Source organism: Parus major, chromosome 9 (genome assembly GCF_001522545.3).
Source record: "Parus major isolate Abel chromosome 9, Parus_major1.1, whole genome shotgun sequence".
Classification (NCBI taxonomy): domain Eukaryota; kingdom Metazoa; phylum Chordata; class Aves; order Passeriformes; family Paridae; genus Parus; species Parus major.
The window spans coordinates 4,876,340-4,894,967 of record NC_031778.1 but is presented as its reverse complement, the minus strand read 5'-3'; the positions used below and the strand labels follow the sequence as shown (position 1 = coordinate 4,894,967).

The 18,628-nt window shown below is 49.3% G+C and overlaps 1 protein-coding gene across 1 annotated transcript; it reads right to left on the bottom strand.

Annotated features, from left to right (window-relative positions):
* Positions 1-10,332: 10,332 nt before the first annotated feature.
* Positions 10,333-17,907, bottom strand: CLDN18 (claudin 18). Its single transcript, XM_015637010.2, has 5 exons — positions 17,471-17,907; positions 13,867-14,031; positions 13,353-13,458; positions 12,887-12,997; positions 10,333-12,078 (listed from the first exon to the last, which is right to left on the bottom strand). The coding sequence occupies exons 1-5, from the start codon at positions 17,688-17,690 to the stop codon at positions 11,901-11,903; spliced, it is 780 nt and encodes a 259-aa protein (XP_015492496.1). The 5' UTR covers positions 17,691-17,907; the 3' UTR covers positions 10,333-11,900.
* Positions 17,908-18,628: the final 721 nt, after the last annotated feature.

The following is an 18,628-nucleotide window of genomic DNA, read 5'->3' as shown; positions in this document are numbered from 1 at the left end:
CTGGTGTAACCTACACCTTGGCCCCAGAAAAATGGGATGGGCTTTAAGGTCCTCTCCAAACCCAACCAGTCTGGTATTCCATGATTAAATTACCAAGGGAAATAACACCAGAAATGACTGAAGCTGTGTCCTATCATGGCCAGTGAGAAGGCCTAGAACTGTCACCATCAGACTTTGTACCTGGTGGCACATCTTCTGCCCTTTGGAAGACATCCCAGTTATGAATAAAAATCCAGAGATCTTCCCTGGCTGATGAGGGGAAGAGGTGGCTGCAAACCCATTTTATCACATTCCAATCTTCTCATTCCTTTTTTGCCTCAGCTCCCATCCTGGGCAGCAGCCCAAGGCCACCCAGGAAAAAAGGACAAGTGAAATAATACTACTACTAATAATAAGAATAGTAGTAGTAGTAGGGAAAAAAAGAGCCCTTGGCTCATTAAGAGCATTTAAGCAGATGTTTAACCCTAAGCAGCCTTAAAATATTTGCTGAGCTTAGACTAAACCTAATTTCAAGCTCCATTTCAAGCCCATCCTGTGATGTTTTACTCTATTTGGCACTCATTAAACACAAAGTATTATATGAATATCATCAGCACAAGTCACCCACTGGGGTGTCATCCATCAGAACAAGGCTTTAAATTCTGGCTGGGAGCATCTTTTCCTTGTCTCAGGACTGAGTGGCACGTGGGGTGTGACAGGATGGCATCTGATGGCCAGGTGATTGTGCTGAGGGAAGGAAAGGCCCTGAGCTGGCCCCTCCCAGGCATAGTCAGCTGAAGGAACACAGCTCTTGGGGCATCTCTGTGCTCAATTTGCTCTTTTCTGCTCTGGTTTTGAATACATTTCATAATACTATTCTGCAGAGAGAAGAAAAATTGCCAAAAATTACCAAAAAATGGTCTGTGATTCCCAGTCTGTTTCTTTACAGATCCAACTGCTCTCAGCAAACACATCTGAAGGTAATGATGGCATTTTGAAGTGAATCAATTTGGATGTAGATGTGTTTTTCATAACTTCCATTCCTTCAGAGCTCAATCTCTTCTCTGCTCGTGGGGAGCTGGCTGTGCTTCCCCCCACATCAGCCATGGACCAGACACTTCCAGTCCTTCCACTGTCAGCACAGCCCACAAACCAAAACTGTCCCTTGGCATCGCAGCCAGATCCCAAAGGAATGAGATTTCCATGAGATTTCCATCCAATTTCATGGCAAAGGGGTGACCTTGCCTCCTCTGAGCTGTGTTAATAGGTATCTGCAAAGAAACCAGGGCCTGCTGTGGGTCCTTCATTGTAGCCCAGAAGAAGGAAATGGGGGATTTCTGCTCCCTAAAGCAGGCAGAAGATAAAATCCTTCCTAAACCGGGAGTGGCTGTTGGCAAATAGCCAAGGGGGGGACATTGTGACCCCTTTGATCCTCCAGCCAGTGGCCCTGAGGTCAGAAACTTCTCCAAGGACTGGTGTCATCCCCAAAGGGACAGCTGTGTCTATGCCTTCCATATAGCAAAGCAGGTGTTGATCAGGACTTGCTCCCATGCTGGGGCCTGAGCTCCTTCTTGACCCTCTTGCAGGGACCCAGGAGGTGACCAGAGTGGTGCTGATGAAGATCCATCAGGTGGTGCTGGAGCTGGGACCATCCCTGTGCCCAGAGCACCAGGAGGAAGCCAGCATTGAGCAGAGGGATTTGTGGGGATGGGGATGATGGGCATGGGGATGGGGATGGGCAGAGCTGATGGGAGCACAGGGGGGATGAATTGTCTGGGCAGCTCCATGACCAGCACTTCCCTGGAAAAGCTGCCCCAGATGGCTGCTGGGTGCTGGCTGGGATTTTGGGAAAGCTGTGGGCAAGGATTAATCGAATTAGGGGAGGAAGTTGCTCCTTCATAGCGGAGGTAGGCTGTGAGAGCAAGAAGTTCCTTGCTCTGGGACTGCTGGGACCCTCAAGGGGGAGAAGGCCCCTGCCCAGTCCTCCAGCCCTGGGAGGAGGCCACCACCACAGGGAAGCTGCTGAAAGCCCTGCAGAGAAAAACCCAAACCTCCAGGAGCAGTGCCACCCCATCCTGGAGGATGTGCTGGAGGAAAAGCTGGAAAGCCTGTGGGTCAACAGGGTACATCTGTTCTTCCAGTGCCACCAGCCCTGAGCTGCCCCAGAGACACAACAACTGTCCCAAAGTGTTTCATTTTTATGGGGGGAGCAACACAAACAGCAGTAAAAACCCATCCATCTGCAAAAATCCCCCTCTGAGAGGCAGATGGGATGGTGAAGGCAGAACCACAGGGTCACACGGGGAATAAACTTCCCTGCTCCCAGCTCTGAGGCTGCTCTTCAGGATCTCTCCAGCCAATCTGTGTGCGCAAATCCTGTGCTAAATTACCCAGGGCTCCTTCTCCCTGGGGGAAGGAGCGCGTGTGAGGGCAGGCCGGGGATTTCAAGGGGACATTCACCCTCCCAAAGCCCTCTTGATGCCCAGCAAATTGAGCAGCTTTTCCTGCCAGTATTCCCGAGCTGCTCCCGGCGATCCAACACCACCACCTAGCAGGGCGCGGAGCCGGTGCAGGGATGCAGCCAGCCCGGGATGCTCCATCGGCCCCGGCCTGCAGAGCAGGGCAGCCCTGCTGCTCCGGGTGCCAAAAGCACCAGGAAAAGCCGGGACTTACCCCGCCGATGTTTCCTGGAGGTGTTTTTAAGGAGAGCTCCTGGGTTTGTTTCACTGCATGGCATGTCCCCCTTTCCCTGGCACATTACTTGGGGATGCTGAGGGGGTGGGGGAGGCAGCAGAGGTGCCCAAAGCCAGACCCATACCCCCTCCATTTCTCATCTTTTACATTCCCTCGAGCTTTTAAAACCCCCTCGAGCTGTAAGTACCTCCCAAGAGAAAATGCTGCACATTCCCCCCTGCCCCAGCCTGAAAATTCCCAAATTGACTCTTCAGCAGTCATTCCCTAAAGAAAACATGGGCTGTATCTTGGGATATGTATGGCTGGGAAGTGATGTGTCCCAGGAAAATCCCAAATCCCTGGGATTTGGACTGGGTTTGGAGCTGGAAGGATGCTATGGGAGATGGTTTGTGCCTTGCCCTGGGGATGACAATGCCAGGCTCATCTGCCTGAGGCTGTGAAGAGAATCTCCACTTGGACCTGCAAGAGACTCCAGGCTCTGGTGAGGTGTCAGCAGCAGCTCAAGGATGACAAATTCCTGCTCTCCTCCACCTGAGGGATGAGCTGGTCCAGCAGGGATGGGAAAAGCAGGCAGTGCAAGAGGAGCTTTGCCTCCACAGCTCTCCTCCCTCATCCCAGTGAGGGGACACCATATCCTCTGGGACACCTGTATCCACAGCCATGCTGTGCCCTGAACCAGGGGGCAATGTCCCAGAAATGTCCCCTGAAATGCCCAGAAAAGGGCATTTTGTGTGGTGCAATCTCTGCAGCTGCTCTCTGCACACTGATCCCATGTGGGCTGACCTGCAACATTCAGAAAAACACACTGATCGCTCCCAAAACCCCAGCAGGGTGAAATACAGCTCTGGCAGAGCTTGCAAATCCCTTTCCCCCCCTTTTCCCACATAACCCCATGTCTGGTTAGTTTGTTTGGAAAAGGACTTTCCTGGAGGCTCCCTACTTGTGTGGGATAACTCAAACAACTCGGCCAAGTCTGACCCGAGGGCTTGTACCCATTGTGTGGGACTGGGGACAAACATGGAATTTCCCACTGTAGTTTTGCTCCTTGTTCCCTTCCCAGAACCTTTGGCAAGGGGATGAAGAAATTGTCTTGGGGTTCGGAAGCAAAAGCAATTAAATATATAAAAATAAAATGCATGTATGAAACAAAAAACTTGGAGAAACTGTGCAGAAATGCAGAGAAGGAACAACTCAGGGTGAGAATGAGGTGGCAGCAGAGAAGAAGAGGAGCTCAAGAGCAGCTGAGGAAGAGGAGTGAGTTGTTTGCTCCAGGAGCAAGAGGAGTAGGATTTAAGCTCAAGGGAAGGATTTAAGCTCAAGGGGAGGTTTTTAAGCTCAGAGATAGGTTTAAGCTCAAGCAAAGCAATACTGAACACAGACAAGGCACAAGTTTGGAGATTCCAGCAGCCAGGTGTGGAATGTGGGATGTGATGGACCTGCCCATGGGGAATGTGGGGCTGGATCACATCCACACTGGTCCTGGAAAACCCCTGGATGCCAGGGCACAGAGATCACCCAGTGGGGGAAACTCTGCCCACTGTGTGAGCTCAGCAAGGCCCCAGACCAGCCAAGGAACTCCAGGTATCCTGTGCAAATCCACAGGGGTGCTTTTGGACATCATTTACACTAAAATAATAAAAAGTCATGAGGTACCTTCTTCCCAGCTCCTGCCCATCAGCAGGGCCACAGAGAAGAGTCTGGGCACAGGGAATTCAAACCTGCAGCAGCAGATGTGGCCCCTGGCCCTTCATCCAGCTGCACACATCTGTCCTTTTCCTAATGTTTGTCCATTCACCCTTGTTTTTTGGCAGGGAGGGAATTATTATTCATGCAATTGGGAGCAAAGCAGTAACTGCCAGATAATCAGCTTGGGAAAAGCTCTCTGGAACAAATCTAGAGGTAATTGGAGTGATGTAATGCTGAAATAATGGAATTGCTAAGAGAGGATTTAAACCAACCTAAATTTATGGGGAGAACTGGTGTAATTACAGTGGTGTCCAAATTAAAATGCTTCTTACACAGAAAACAAAATTTATAGAGATTTTACCCAACAAAGGCCTGGCACAAAACACTAGGAAGATTTATTTTTCCTTATTGCAATAAAAATGAAATTCCAGGCCTTGATTTGACAAATTCAAAATAAAAATGAGGACTTGGTGACAGTTCTCAAACCATGGCAGTAGAGGAATGTGTGGTGTCCTGATGCAACGATGGTCTTTAGCCTTCTTGGCTCTATTTTTGGAATTGCTTTTTAGGATCTCTCCAGCAAATCTTCCTCTCCAAACCTGGCAGCAGTGACCTGGAGCCCTTCCCTGTGGAGCAGTGATGCCGGGGAGGGGACACAGGGAAGTGACAGCGCTCTGCCAGCAGCCACTGGATGGTGCCACAGGACCAGGAATGAGCAGCAGCAGCTCTGCAGCACCCCCAGGGCCGCTCCTGGCACCTCCTTTTGGGAAGACCCCAATGCTGGAGCTCTCCCAAGGTTTGGGACCTGCCTGGTCAGTCACCGAGGAGGATAAATGACATTTCCTAGGTGTGATTTCTCCTCTTCATCACACACATGAGCAATAACGGGGGCTGATAGTGCCAGGAGCTCTGGAGCCGCAGCAGATCTCCCTGGATATCCTTAGGGCATAGGCAGGACCCCCTTCCCACGGGATGTGGCATCCCACAGGCTGGGAGCAGCTCTCCACACTGGACACACTCGTGCGTGGCTTCTTGATTCTTTAGCAGCTTTCCTTCTCCTCATTTCCCTCTTTCTCCCCTCTCCTCACTCTCCTCCCTGCCAAAGCTCCAGAAGGTGATGGGAAAAGCCCCATTTTCTGCTGCAGGAGGAACCTGGCCCGAATTCACTTGGACAGAGAACCCAGCCACAGCTGCTGTGTTCCCTCCTTTCCTTCTGGAATCAGTGGGAAACCCAACCCCAAGGATGACTCTCTGCACTGTGGACGTGACCATGTCAGTTTGACCCCTTCTAGAGCTCATCTGTGTAAATTAAGTTCATTTTCCTAATTTTGCCTGCATTTTGGGCATTTCTAGCAGCGCATTTATCATCTTGGTTTCCAAAAAGTATGAAATTTGGGAAGATGTAGCAGGAAAACTGGCACTCAGTTCCTCTTCTCTTTTCCAACCCCATTCCACTTCTGGTTCAGACTCTTATCCCTCCCCATTTATCACATTTCCAGCTGGGTTTTTAGCAGGAAGCAGAACACATCCAGTGGTGCTGAGCAGAACAAGGGGAACAAACTTAATTCTTCTGGGAAAAAAAAAAAAAAAGTTTTCTGCTCAACTGATCACAAATAAGCAGAAAAACCCTTTTTACCTGCAAAAAGTTATAGGAGGCAGTGAGAATTTATTCCACAGAGTGGGGTGACAGGAAACACGGGCTGAGCACTGGTGCTGTCACCATCCAGAACTAATGGGAAAGCAAATTCCTGCCCCAAAGAGCAAACAGGCAGGAAAAGGGAAGAAAGCAGGAGCTGTTCTGCCTCGACAACGTGGCAAACCTGGTGCCAAGGCAGGAGCCTGTCCATTCAGCTGCCAACAAGTGCAAGAATCACTTTCCTGTTGGTTTTCCCAGGAGTTTTCCCGCCTGGGGTGCTTCTGGTGAGCTTCAAACACCAAGTCCAAGTGGTGGTGGAAAAGTGGGGAGAAACTTCTCCTAAGTTTGGGAAAGTCCAGAAACAGCTGGGAACCCTGTGCCAAGAGAAAGGTGACACTCATACCCTGACCAGCAAGGGGGCTGAGATGTGGAAAAGAGGTTTTGTTCCACATTGGGCATCTCGAGCCAACGTGTTCCATGAGAAGCTGGGATCAAATCTGTGCTCTTGCTGTGCCCTGCCAGCCCAGGGCTTGCAGGTGGTGCAGGGTGGTGGGTCAGGCTCTGTCCATAGGCTGGAAAACACATCCCTGTCCTCTCTGTTCAACCCCCAGAGGCTTTGCCTCAAAGTCAGAAAATCCCAGGGTGGTTTGGGTTGGAAGGGACCTTAAAGCCCATCTTGTTCCATCCCCAGGGACATCTTCCTCTATACCAGGTTGCTCCAAGCCCTCTCCAACCTGGCTTAGAACAACTCCCAAAGTTTTGTTAAGTGATGGATGATGCGATCTTTGCAACCTGCTGGGATTTAGGGGAGCAGGGCCTGTCCCATACCCCTGGTTTTCCCTCAGTCCTCACCCCTCTGCCCTGCCCTGGATGTGTAACTCCAGCCCTTCCAAACTGCTCTCCTGAAATCTCCAAAGGTTTTTGTTTGCCTCCTTCTAATTTTTCAGCTGTTCAGCTCGGCACAGTACACAGGGTTTTCCATGGTCTCTACCAACTGCTGACACCCAGTTTCTCCTGCCAGAAGTGACTCCTTTGGTTTTATCCTCTCCAGAGTCTCTGGGAACAGTAAAACAAGTCCAGAGGGAGCAAGAGAAAGACCTGTCCAATTAAATGAAGAAGAAATCCCACAAATCACTCAGTTTGTGTGTTTTGTTTTTCCCAATGACTTTTTCCTTCATGGGCTCCTGTTACTGGTAATACTTTTATAAATCATGAATATACAAGGGAATATCACCAAATATTCAACCCACAGCAGTAACAAGCCCTGAGTGCAGCATAGCTCTCCCAAAGCTGAAAAAAAAAATAAAGGAAAATAAAAATCCTATCAAATTTATTCAGCTGGAATATCTCACTCAGAGAGCTATTCTCTCATAATATTTGGGGCAAGCACAGTGTCATAAATCTTACTGCCATTAATCCATAGACTAATTCATCTCTGTTCAACTCCATAAAAGCAATAACCTTGTCACCAGAGGGAAGAAGATTGGGCTTTTAATTGCATATAGATTTCAGGAGAGTTCTTATCTCCTAGTCCAATTTGTAGCTCCGGCTTTTCCCTTGGTCAAACTCCATGCAAATATAGAGTGATCTCACACACTCCAGATGTTGCAGAGGCTTGGAAAGAACCTGTTCAGAGCTGTGAGATAATGCACCCAGCCTTTGCAGGTCGATTTTATTAGACAAGCCTAGATTTAATTAGCTCCTCTGAATGGGAAATGCGTTTTTCAGAGGATGATCAAATTTATGGGAACGAAACCCCAGCAACTGTTCATGAGTTCCCTGGATCATCTCCCTTGGTTCTACAAGTGCTGCCAAATCCATCCATTGCAGTTTACGGTCAATAAAGGTAAAATAAAAGGTGGGAGAGGGTTCTCTTCCCTCCCTCACCAGGAACAGCAGCTGGAAACACTGGATTTACTCACAGGGCCATGTGTTCTGCAGTCTCAGGGATCTGGTTTTATCCAGGCAGCTCCAGAGGCCCAAACTTCCCTGCTGCTGTGGAATTGGTCAAACCAGCAAGCCCAATTCAGCCCAGCAAACCTGGACCTGCTCCTCCCAGCCCACAGCCAGGCAGGATGGATTTGGTCCAGTGCTGTGTGCTCCACATGTGCTGCTCCTTACAGCAGCTCCAGCCCCATGCCATGGATCTCAGAGCCCAAATTCACATCCTTGGGGGTGAAGTGTCCCCCTGAAATGAGTGGTTTGGGTTTGTGTTTGGGGTGGGTGGCCCTGGGATGGTCCCCAGGCAGCACCTGGGCAAGTGTCCCCTTTCCCTTTGCAACGGGGGCAGTGGATGAGGATCAGGGGTTTGTGTCCTTCACATAACAGCACTGGGACATGATGAGCTGTCACCAAGGCATTGGGTCATCCTCAGGGTGCTTCTACATCTCTAAGTCCAAAAAATAATTAGGGTATCACAACTATTTATATTGGTTTTTTTAGCCTGTTGGGCTGCAGAGGAAAGCTTGGAAAAGGGAACTTTGGCTTCATAAAGACCCAGAAGTTTCCCAAACAGATAATTTTGGCTTCAGGGCTTAGAGGAGACATCAGCTCAGCTGAAAAGGGGATACTTGGGTCTGTGTCCCAGACGAGAAATCACAGAATCATGGAATTGTTTGGGTTGGAAAGGTTCATCCAGTCCCAGCCCCTGCCATGGGCAGGGACACCTTCCACTATCCCAGGTGGCTCCAAGTCCCATCCAGCCTGGCCCTGGACACTTCCAGGAATCCAGGAGCTGCCACAGCTGCTCTGGGAAGCTGTGCCAGGGCTTCTCCACCCTCACAGCCAAAAATTTATTCTGTATATGCAACCTAAGTCTTCCTTCTTTCAGTCTGAGGTCCTGTCACTCCAGTCCATCATAAATATTCTCCCTCCATATTTCCTGTTGGCTCCTTCAGGCACTGCAAGGCCACACTGAGCTCACTCCTGCTCTCTTCTCCAGGCTGAACAGTCCCAACTCTCCCAGCCTTTCCTCCCAGCAGAGCTGCTCCATCCCTCTGCTCATCCTGGTGCCCCCTCTGGACTCTCTCCAGCAGCTCCGAGTCCAGATCCCAAGTTCTCGGTGCAGCAGGAGCCGCAGTTCTGCGGCTGTGAATGCTCCTGGTGCTGTCATTCCCAGCAATGATGCTCACCACCCTCCGTGGTGCTGAGCACGAGATAAGGTCCCTTAGGGCCACAAACACAGGAGCAGCTGTAGCACCAAGTGTAGTTACACCAGAGCCAGGCTCATAAATAAATGATTCTCTGCTCGAGAATGGGATTTTTTTCAGTGGAGTTCACTGCATTAAAATATTTTATCCTGCAAGTTTTCGGCCGAGGCAAGGAAATGAGAAACTGATGCTGGAAGATTAGGAGCCCAGCAAGGGCAGGAATTCCTGGATACAGCTCTCTGTCAGCTCCCCATAAGGCTCCTGCCCCTAATCTTGTCATCTACACGCCTGCACACATCAAAGTGTGACCGAGAGATAGCTGGCTCCACTTTGTTGCAGCATTTGTGTAGCAGAAAAATAAAATGTAACTTTCAAAGCTGTTTCCTCGGGAATTTTTTTTAGTTCTAACTCAGTCGTAAACCTGCATTTTGAATTTTTCTGTGTGTTTTCTTGCCTTTCACATTCCCCTGTTTACCTTTCCCTCAGCACCACTTATGTGTTTCCTATCTAAATTAAACATTCCTGGGCTTTTCAGCCCCTTTCCAGTGGAGGCTGAGAACATACCCGCAATTTTTCTGCCCTCATAAGAACATTGAAGTGTTTAGAAGTGTTTAATCTCTACCCTGAATCTTGCTGCACTCTACCCAAGCTCTACCTGAGCAAGCTCAGGGTCCCACCAAGGATCTCTGACTTCATCACATCACTGATTTGAGGTCCCCCAATAATTATTAATTGGAATTTCCTGATATTTTCTCTCATCATGTGACTCATTATATCTTTCTAAAGAAATGAAACACCCAAATCTTTTCTTTTTTCTCTGAACCACCCATCTGTGTCCACACTCCTTCCAAGAATATGTGGAACATGAGTTGGTGGGGTTTGGCTGAGCAGCAAGGCTGGAGCTGATGATTTTGACAAGAAAAGAACAACTGGAAACAGTGATTCTGGTCTTTAAGACTTTATCTTTTTTTAATATCCACGTAAAAAAAGGAAACAATAACCAACAAAACAAACGAGCAAAAAAGAAAAAATATCCAGCAGGAAAAAATAAAGGAAGAAAATTTAAGTTTATACTGAGAGATACAAACTATGGAAAAGAGCAGGAATGTTTTTAAAATAGAACAGGATCTAGCTCTGCAAAATAAATTCTTCTCCTTTAAAAACAAGTCCTTAGAGCAAGTTCTTTGGCAGAACAAAAGGGAGGGTCAGTACTGACATCCCACAGGGATTTATCCCAGGTAGCCAACATCCAGCCTGAGCTGCTGTTGGCTGGGAGCTCTTCCCACCCCTCTGCTTCCTCCAGCCACCTGCCAGGTGTTCCCTCTTCCTCTTGCTGACCTTCCCCAGGACCTCCTGTACCTGTGCTGGGGATTTGCCTCCATGTGGGGTGGAGAGCTGGTGGTTATGGAAAGCTGGTGGAAAGCTGGTGTTTAAGGAAACTGAAGTTTATGGAGCAGTGATGGACACAGGGAGAAAGGGGTGCCGTTTGTGCTCACTGGGAGCACAGCCTGCCCCCTCTAATCTTAGGAGCCACCAGAGATGCCAGCTCAGCTGGTGGAAACTTGACCTTCCAAAGGTCCAACTCTGCAGAAAAAAAGTTCAGCTGCAGATTCTGATCCCTCCAAGATTTCAAACACTCAGGGAGCACTAGCATTTCACAGAAACCGTTTTGCCTGAATTCCTTCAGAGAACTTGTAATCCTGAGGAGTGGTGCTCAAGCCCAATGCAGATGCCATTAAAATGGTTATTTTGCAGGGTCTGGACCCCTTTTTTCTCTCTAACTCATCCCTTCTTTCTATTCACAGGCATTGTCTAGAACTTTTTTAGGATGTGTTCTGGAGCCAGGTGGGAGGACCTGCTGAGAGCTCACAGCTTTCTCTTCCCACAAAAGTTCTGACATGTCTCCCTCTTCCCCCTTCCAATAAACTCCCTCTCTGATGGATTGGCTGGAGGAGGCAACATTCCACTATGGAGTTAATCTTCCCATCACTGGGGAGAGAATTACCACAGGGAAGTCCTGATGTCAGTGAGGAGTTTCACATCTAATGCTCCCTGGAATTCCTGCTCCAAAGGGAACTCGAATTAATTCTGAATGAGAAATTCTCCTGGCCCCATTAAAGATGTCATCTGCAGGAACACCGGTGGCACACGGAGGTTGGGAGCTATTAGGGCAGGAATAACAATGGATTATGCACATTCCCTGGAGAGATCCGAAGAAATAAATACACTTTGCTATCACAGGCTCCAGCAAACATCTAAGCAACAGAAATCAGATTAAATATCAGAGCAGATCAGCCTTGGAGTACAACCAGCAAAGCAAAGGTGGGACTGAGTAGAGAAGTCACCAGGGGGGAAAATGCCCTGACCACAGGCTCTGTTTGTTTTGGGCACAGCCAAGGGGACACAACTGAATTTACTTCAAATACACAGCGGTTATGAAAGTGGAATTTTTTGCTATTTGAACAATTAAAAAAGGGCACAAGGCACTGCTCCTGTATATCTGTTTATACAGAAAATAGGAGCAAAATGTTCCACTCTGAGAGCACCACAGGGTCTTACTTTGGTCACAGACCTCCCGGTGCTGTTAATACTAACGGGCAGTTGAGTAAAACTGATGTTCACAACAAAGATGCAACCTCAGAGTAGAGAAAACTTGCTAGAAAACACAATCCTATTTACAGACTGCTTGGTTTGCTGCACTTTTTGCTTGTGAAGTTAAAAATATCTGATAGCACAACTCAAGGCCAGAAGGTCTGCTAGACATAATCATATTTCGCAGGGTACGAGCGTCTCACATCCTCATTTCGAGGAGCTTCTTCATATCCTGCACCCTTCCTGGTCTTTGGGTCAGCTTCGTAGCCCGAGCCAACCTTGTAGGGCCCTGTCCTGTAGGAGATGTTCCTGCCCGAGGCGTTGTAGGACACGGCTTTGTAGCTGGAAGAGATGCAAGAGGAACATCAGTGACTGCCCAACATGGCACCCTGTGCTCACAGTGGGTTTTAGGGAACTCTGTGCTGTGTCATCACTTGGAGGGAGTCAGAGAGCTCAGCCCACCATCCGTGGAAAGCTGCAAGTCCCTTTCAGGTTCTTTCAGAACCACACACTTTCTTTCCCTTGAAAAAATCATTTATGGAGTGATGGACCCACCTACAGTGACCAGCTACGTTGGAGCACAAGTTCCTGGTGATGTTAAACCAACCCTGGAAGTGTTCCTGTCCAGGTTGGACAAGGCTTGGAGCTACCTTCTCTATGGAAGGTGTCACTGCACATGACAGGGGTGGAATGGGATGAGCTTTAGGTCCCTCCCAACCGAAACCACTCTGGAATTCTACAGTTCCATGTAAATCAAGGCTCGGCTGATGCAGTCTACCCCTGATCTCACGATCTGCTGTGCAACCTGCAGTTCACGGGCCTGAATGTGCCAGCACAGTGCCAGTGTCATATTTGGAGGTTGGTTCTCATGTTCTCTCTGTTCTTGTGTGAGTCACAGGGTCAGGGAGGCCAAATGCTCGCTTTGGACCCACAGAGGGCAACTCACTAATCACTAATCACGACTTCAGGCAATGCTGAATTAATGTCTGGACTCTGATCCTTTCCAGCCTAAGGGACACTGTGTTTCCATCCTCACAAGGACTATCATGGCAGGGGTGTTAGACATCCACACGTCCTGGGCGGGCTGTGGGAGATCTGGACACCCCAGGTTTCCTTCAATCCCTTCCCATGTCCACCCAGCTCAGCTTACCGGGATTCTTCTGGGATGAGCCCTTTGCAAGCTAGGCACATCATGATGCCTCCCACGAGGGCCAGGCCCCCCGCCACCCATCCGACGAAGAGGGCTGAGCCAAAGGTGTACCTGCAAAGGAGGCATGGCTGATTGGGGTGTGGCAGGGTGTCTGCTGCTGCCCAGACACACTGAATATTCCTCCCTCTGGCCCTACAGTTGTACCCAGAAGACCAAAGAAGTTCCCAGAAGTCCCACCTGCAGTCTGAACCCCAATGGCCTCTTCCTGTCTCGTTCTTGAGCTTCAAGGACAGAGACATCCCAGTCCACTTGCTTATCTCCAGCCCAGACAAGAGGCTCTATCTCCTAAGAACAATCTTCCAAGTCCTGCAACCTTTCCAACATACTCCCAGAGTTGGCCAATCCTTCAGCAGCAGCCCTGAGGGAGATTTCCACTGTGTAGCAAGCGAGCCAGCTGAGCACCCACCTGTTCTGGACGTTCTGCATTCCCTGGTACATGTTGGTGGTGGACATCCAGAAGTTTGTGACCAGCATGTTGGCAAACACAGACACTCCAGTGATGGCACACAGGCCTGAGATGGGACAGAAGGACAGACTGAGAGCCACACAGTGCAAGAAATCACCTGGGGGAATCTTCCTAAAATTATTATGGATAAAGTCTTAAGCTGGAAAAAATATTCTATATAAATACAGGCTGTAATAATATATGGTAACAACATATATAAAACAAATCAAGGTATATACTTCCTTTTCCATCTATGGGATATTTTTTCAGCCTTCCATGCTTTGTCCACAGAAATTTCTGTTTCCCGAGATTTTTTTCTTTTTTGTTCCCTAATCAGAGGTAAAAAATATTTGACTCCAGGAAATGGTTGGAGGACAAAGCCAATAACTTCAGAAATGCACAAAGACTTGCCCAGTCCTCAGTTCCAGGTAAATGCAAACCCTTCCACGTGGAAGACACAACAGGTCCCGCTTACCAGCAACAATGAACATGATGCCAGAGGTCAGGGTCATGTTGGCTTTGGCAGTATCCTCCATGCTCCCAATCCGGATGCATTTCAGAGCAAAAATGCACACAAGGAGGCCAAGGATTCCCAGGACGATCCCCACGATCATGAGGGCCCTCACAGCCTGGAACATCGCTGCACAGAAAACACCAAGAGCCTCGTTGAGTGACTGAAATGGGATTTGTCAGAGTCTGGGGGATTTTCAAAGATTATCTGTCTGAAAACAGAAATTTTGAAGAAGAAAACCTTGGAAATTGGACACTGGATCTACTCTGTATTATCTGGGGCACCCATGGGAGCTGAGGCTTGAAGGAGGCAAAAACCTTTCTGATTCCTCTTGGGTGGAGTAGAAAAGTAGAAGGAAAAGGGACACTTGCACCTTCAAAACTTGGAGAAGTGGTCAGGGAAAGAGTACTTGAATACCAAGGTGATTCTCTAATAAGGTGGCACATATCCCATCTTTTCCCAGACACTTCCCCTCCTCACTTGTGCACGAGTCCCTGGCAGGAAGAGACAAGAAGGCGGCAGAGCCCTGGAGGGGGTGCTGGGAGGTATTTCAAGGGCTGTTGGGATTTGGTTGGGACAATTTTCAGCCTCTCCTTACCCTGACACGTGATCCCACAGCCCTGGGTCTGGCTTTGGTGCTCCCCAAGCATGACTGCCCCTCTTCAGGGAAGAGAAAGTGGGCTTGTGATGGAGTGAAACTGGTGGAAAACATTCCACAGCCCTGAGGACTTCTCTGCTCTGTCACCCCTTTGCTGGGTGACCGCGGTGCCCAAGGGTGCAGGGGAGCACAGAGCCCTTGCACAGGTTGGGAGAAGGGTTTGCAAACCCTTCCCAGGAGGCTGCTGGGTGCCTGGGTGGCTCTCCTGGCCTGTGGGGTGACAGCAAGAGGAGCAGAACCGCTCTAGCACCGCATCACACACAGAAACAGGAGAGCTGCCATTCCACAGGCTGGGAATACACCACCTTCTCCCATCTGGCAGTCCCACTGCCTCAGCTCCTATGACTCAATTTGCCCTTATCAGCTGATAACGAGAGCTAACGAGCCGGGGGTTTTCAATCTCCCATTCATCAGCCCCCAGGTAGGAGCTCATTAGTTATGATCCATCAGGGAATGTCGGATATGCCTTATCAGCCCTCAGAGGTTGTTCCGCAGCACCTGATGGGGGGAAGAAAGAGAAGGAAATTTCAATCTTCATTTGTCTTTGCTACCACCAAAGTTTCTTGGCAAATGCTTTAGTTTCAGGGCAGGCAGGAGAGGCTGATAATCCAAGACTATGGATCATGATGGAAGCTCCTTGTCCCCCAGACGTTCATTCCTTCCTTCATTCCTGGGTGTTTCTTGCAGGTTCCTGGGTGTCATCACTGGGGTGTTTTCAACCCGCCAAGCAAACAAAGATCCCACAGAGAGCCTGTTGGTTCTCAGGAGAGGTGTTCCCAGTGCCTTGGGTGCCCATGGAAGGACACAACAGGCGTGGCCAAGCCAAGCAGACAAGGATGTTCCACTTTTGCTGGAGCACTGTCATGAATCTCTGTTGAAAGGAGCTGTTGGAAAAGGAGGGGGAAGAGGAGCACAACAGGACATGACAGAAAAAATTCCAGATAACCATCAGCAGCCATTCCTGCCTCCATGAGACTGAGTTATGCGCCATCTCCACTAAGAGGTGGAAAGGAGAAGGAAGTTCTCCCAGGCCTGCTGTGGCACAAAGACCTCTCCACTTGGCTCACGGGACTTGAAGTGGGAGCTGTTTGGAAAGGCAGCACTGCAGTTTCAAGGGAATTTTGGCATCCGTTGAAAGTCCTCTGAAAAGAGCTGCTTTTCCAAAGGTGAATGACCTCTGCTTGGAGGAAGGAGTGGAAGGGCTTAGGCAAACAAAGTGGGAGACTATGGAAAAGTGGTATCAGGAGCAGAAGGAAGCAAAAAGCCCCGGAGTTACAAACCTGCCTTTCGCACACGCCTTTTGCATGAGGGAAGATAACTCGGCTTCCATACAAGGGCTGGTGGTCCACAACAAGGGAATAGCAAAAACACCAAGAGAAATAGCTCCTCCACCAAAATAAATGCCAGAGACATGAAACCACAGCCTGCACCCCTGTTTTCCAGGGGTAAGGGGAACTGGGTAGGTGTCTTCCTCCCCCGTGTGGGTGGAAAGAGATGAGCGAGTTAAAACAATTTCAAGTCATTTAAATGACCATCACCTGCATTTCTGTTTCTAATACATAATAAAGAGGTGTAATCTGACTTTATGACCAGTCATGATTGATGGGATATAGAAATTTTAGGGAAATTAAGTAGATTCCTGCAGGTGTTTAGGTTAAGCAAATTCCAGCAAGGACGTTTTTTCTATATGTTTGAAGGAATTAATTAAATGGATTAATAAAGATAACTCTGACAGGATATCTTTAACAACAGAAATTATCTGTGAGTGCTTTGCACATTTCTTTATTGCCATATTACTTAAAAATAACTGAAAAAGTAAAATCTTGATTGGGATAAATTGACATCAAAATGATGGTTCCCATTTCCTTATGGCTCATTTAAAACACAATCACCTCCCCGCAGCATTATGAAGAGATATAGTGGTCAACATTTTGTAGAGATAGTTGGATAAATCTAATATTTAGTCTTTAAAATAAATATTCCCATGGGAGGGGTGACTCTGAATATCAGGATTGCTCTTCCAAATGGGAAAGAATTCACCTGGCAATCCTGAAGCTGGGTACACAGAGACACATTTATTCCATGGCATCCCTTGGAGAGTCATGGGCCCTCAGCAGAGCTTGAGGGTACCCTTGAGGATGGCATCCCTAAGGATGGCATCCCTGAGGATACAGGGCTGGAACACACATCACCCTTGGATCAACAGTTGCAGAAATTCTGTGAACAGCAGTGCAAGCTTGCTCAGACCTTTTTGTGATCATACACCAGGAGAGAGAAACACTCCCAATCTACTGCTGGGCTGGGAGCACTGGAATACCCTCACATGCAGTGGGGTGGGAAAAACAGCTCTTTTGGGAATATTAGCATGCAAACAGAACAGCAATATGCCTTTGCACCCTGCTTCTGTAGACACTAACGCTGCCCTGGTGATGGGGAGTGACTGAACACACCTTTGCCCTTCATGCCCTTCCTACCCATGCCTCTCACAGGCAGATTTCTCCCGTTCCAGTTCTGTCCATGGAAAAAGGTACATTTCAATTATTTCCATTGTCTGATAACACTACACAATTGCATGCAGCCTCCTTCCTTGTGTTTCCATTCCAAGGGACAATACCTGGGGAGTTAAACATCCTCGCTCCCCTCACCTCAGTGGAGGTGAGATTTATGCCAAGCAGTGGTGCTGAACCAGTGATGCTCAGCCAGAGATCCCCCACGCATGCTCCAGGTTCTAACCCCCACCAATAAACCCCACCAAAAAAATTATTTTGGCAGCAAATATGCCCTTATTTTTATGCCCATCATGTTATTCCCCTCAAAGTGCTTTAAGATACCTGCTCCTCCTTTCAGATGAAAACTGTGCAGAGCTCCAGGACAGCCCCTGGGTGACACCTGGAGTGTTTTTGCCCCTACCTGGCAGCCCAAGGATAGTGAAATACGGCCGACACTCCGTGAAGCCGGAGCTCTGCCGCACGCAGCTCCTCCACAGCCCCTGGTACTGGAACACAGCCGTGACCGGGTTGTCGTACAGGTCCTGCGTGCTCCACGTGTCCATGGCCGTGGCCATGATGGTCCCCCCAATGCCCAGTAGTGACACAAGGAACCCCATCACCTGGCAGATGGTGGTGGACATGGTGTGTCCTCGGAGAGCGAAGGTGGCACGGCCCCGAGGGAGCCGCAGTCCTAATGGGGCACCGGAGTCGTCTTGCCTGAGCCACCAGGAGTGCAGCTGCTCTTATCAGATGCTTTCCATTGAGCGCTGTTTGCTCAAAGTGTTTTTGCAAGATAGTCCAGTTTCACTCTCGCTGCCGGGGAGGTTTGTGCCGGCAGGGCTGGAGATAGGGGCTTTTGTCCTTTAGAAGTGCTTGTCCTTCCACGTTTAAGCAGCCGCGCTCTGCCGAGTGTTGGGCAACCCACTTGGGGCTTGGCCAGCCCCCTGAAACCCTTTGCTGCCCATTGGAGCCTCTCCTGCCTGCTTGGCATGGGGCAAGGACTGTGTCCCCAGGGGAATTCAGCACCTGGCCCAGGCCACCCCCTCTCTGTGCCTCTGCTGATGCTGTCACACAATCTGTCCCCCATGGAGGTGTCTGCACAAGGGGCACAATGAGTGACAGGGCTCTGCCAGAGGATGTGGGGGCACCAGCCCAGCCCAGGGATGTGGCTGCTCCTTGAGGAGCCCTCAGGCATCACTGAGCTTCCTTTGAATGTTGACCATGGCACAACCCAGGGCACCAAGCCAAGAGCCCCAAACCGATCCAGCAAAGCTCCTCCAGCCCTGTTCTCCACCCACCCACATCCCCACTGCCATCATGAGGACACAGTGAAACCCATGTGGGAGGGAGGAGAGCACTGGGACCATGGGAAATGGCCTTTCTGAGGGGGTGCTTATCCTTACTGACTGGAGGGATGGTCCTGGGAAAGGGATGGGGGATATAAAAAGTGGGAAATTCATTATCACAGAGGAGAGGTGCTGGGCTCATGGGACCAATATAAATACACTGTGCCTCTCTGCCAAGTGAGGTACAAGGACCTTCCAGGCTTTGCACTCATCCATTCTCATCCAGCATCCCT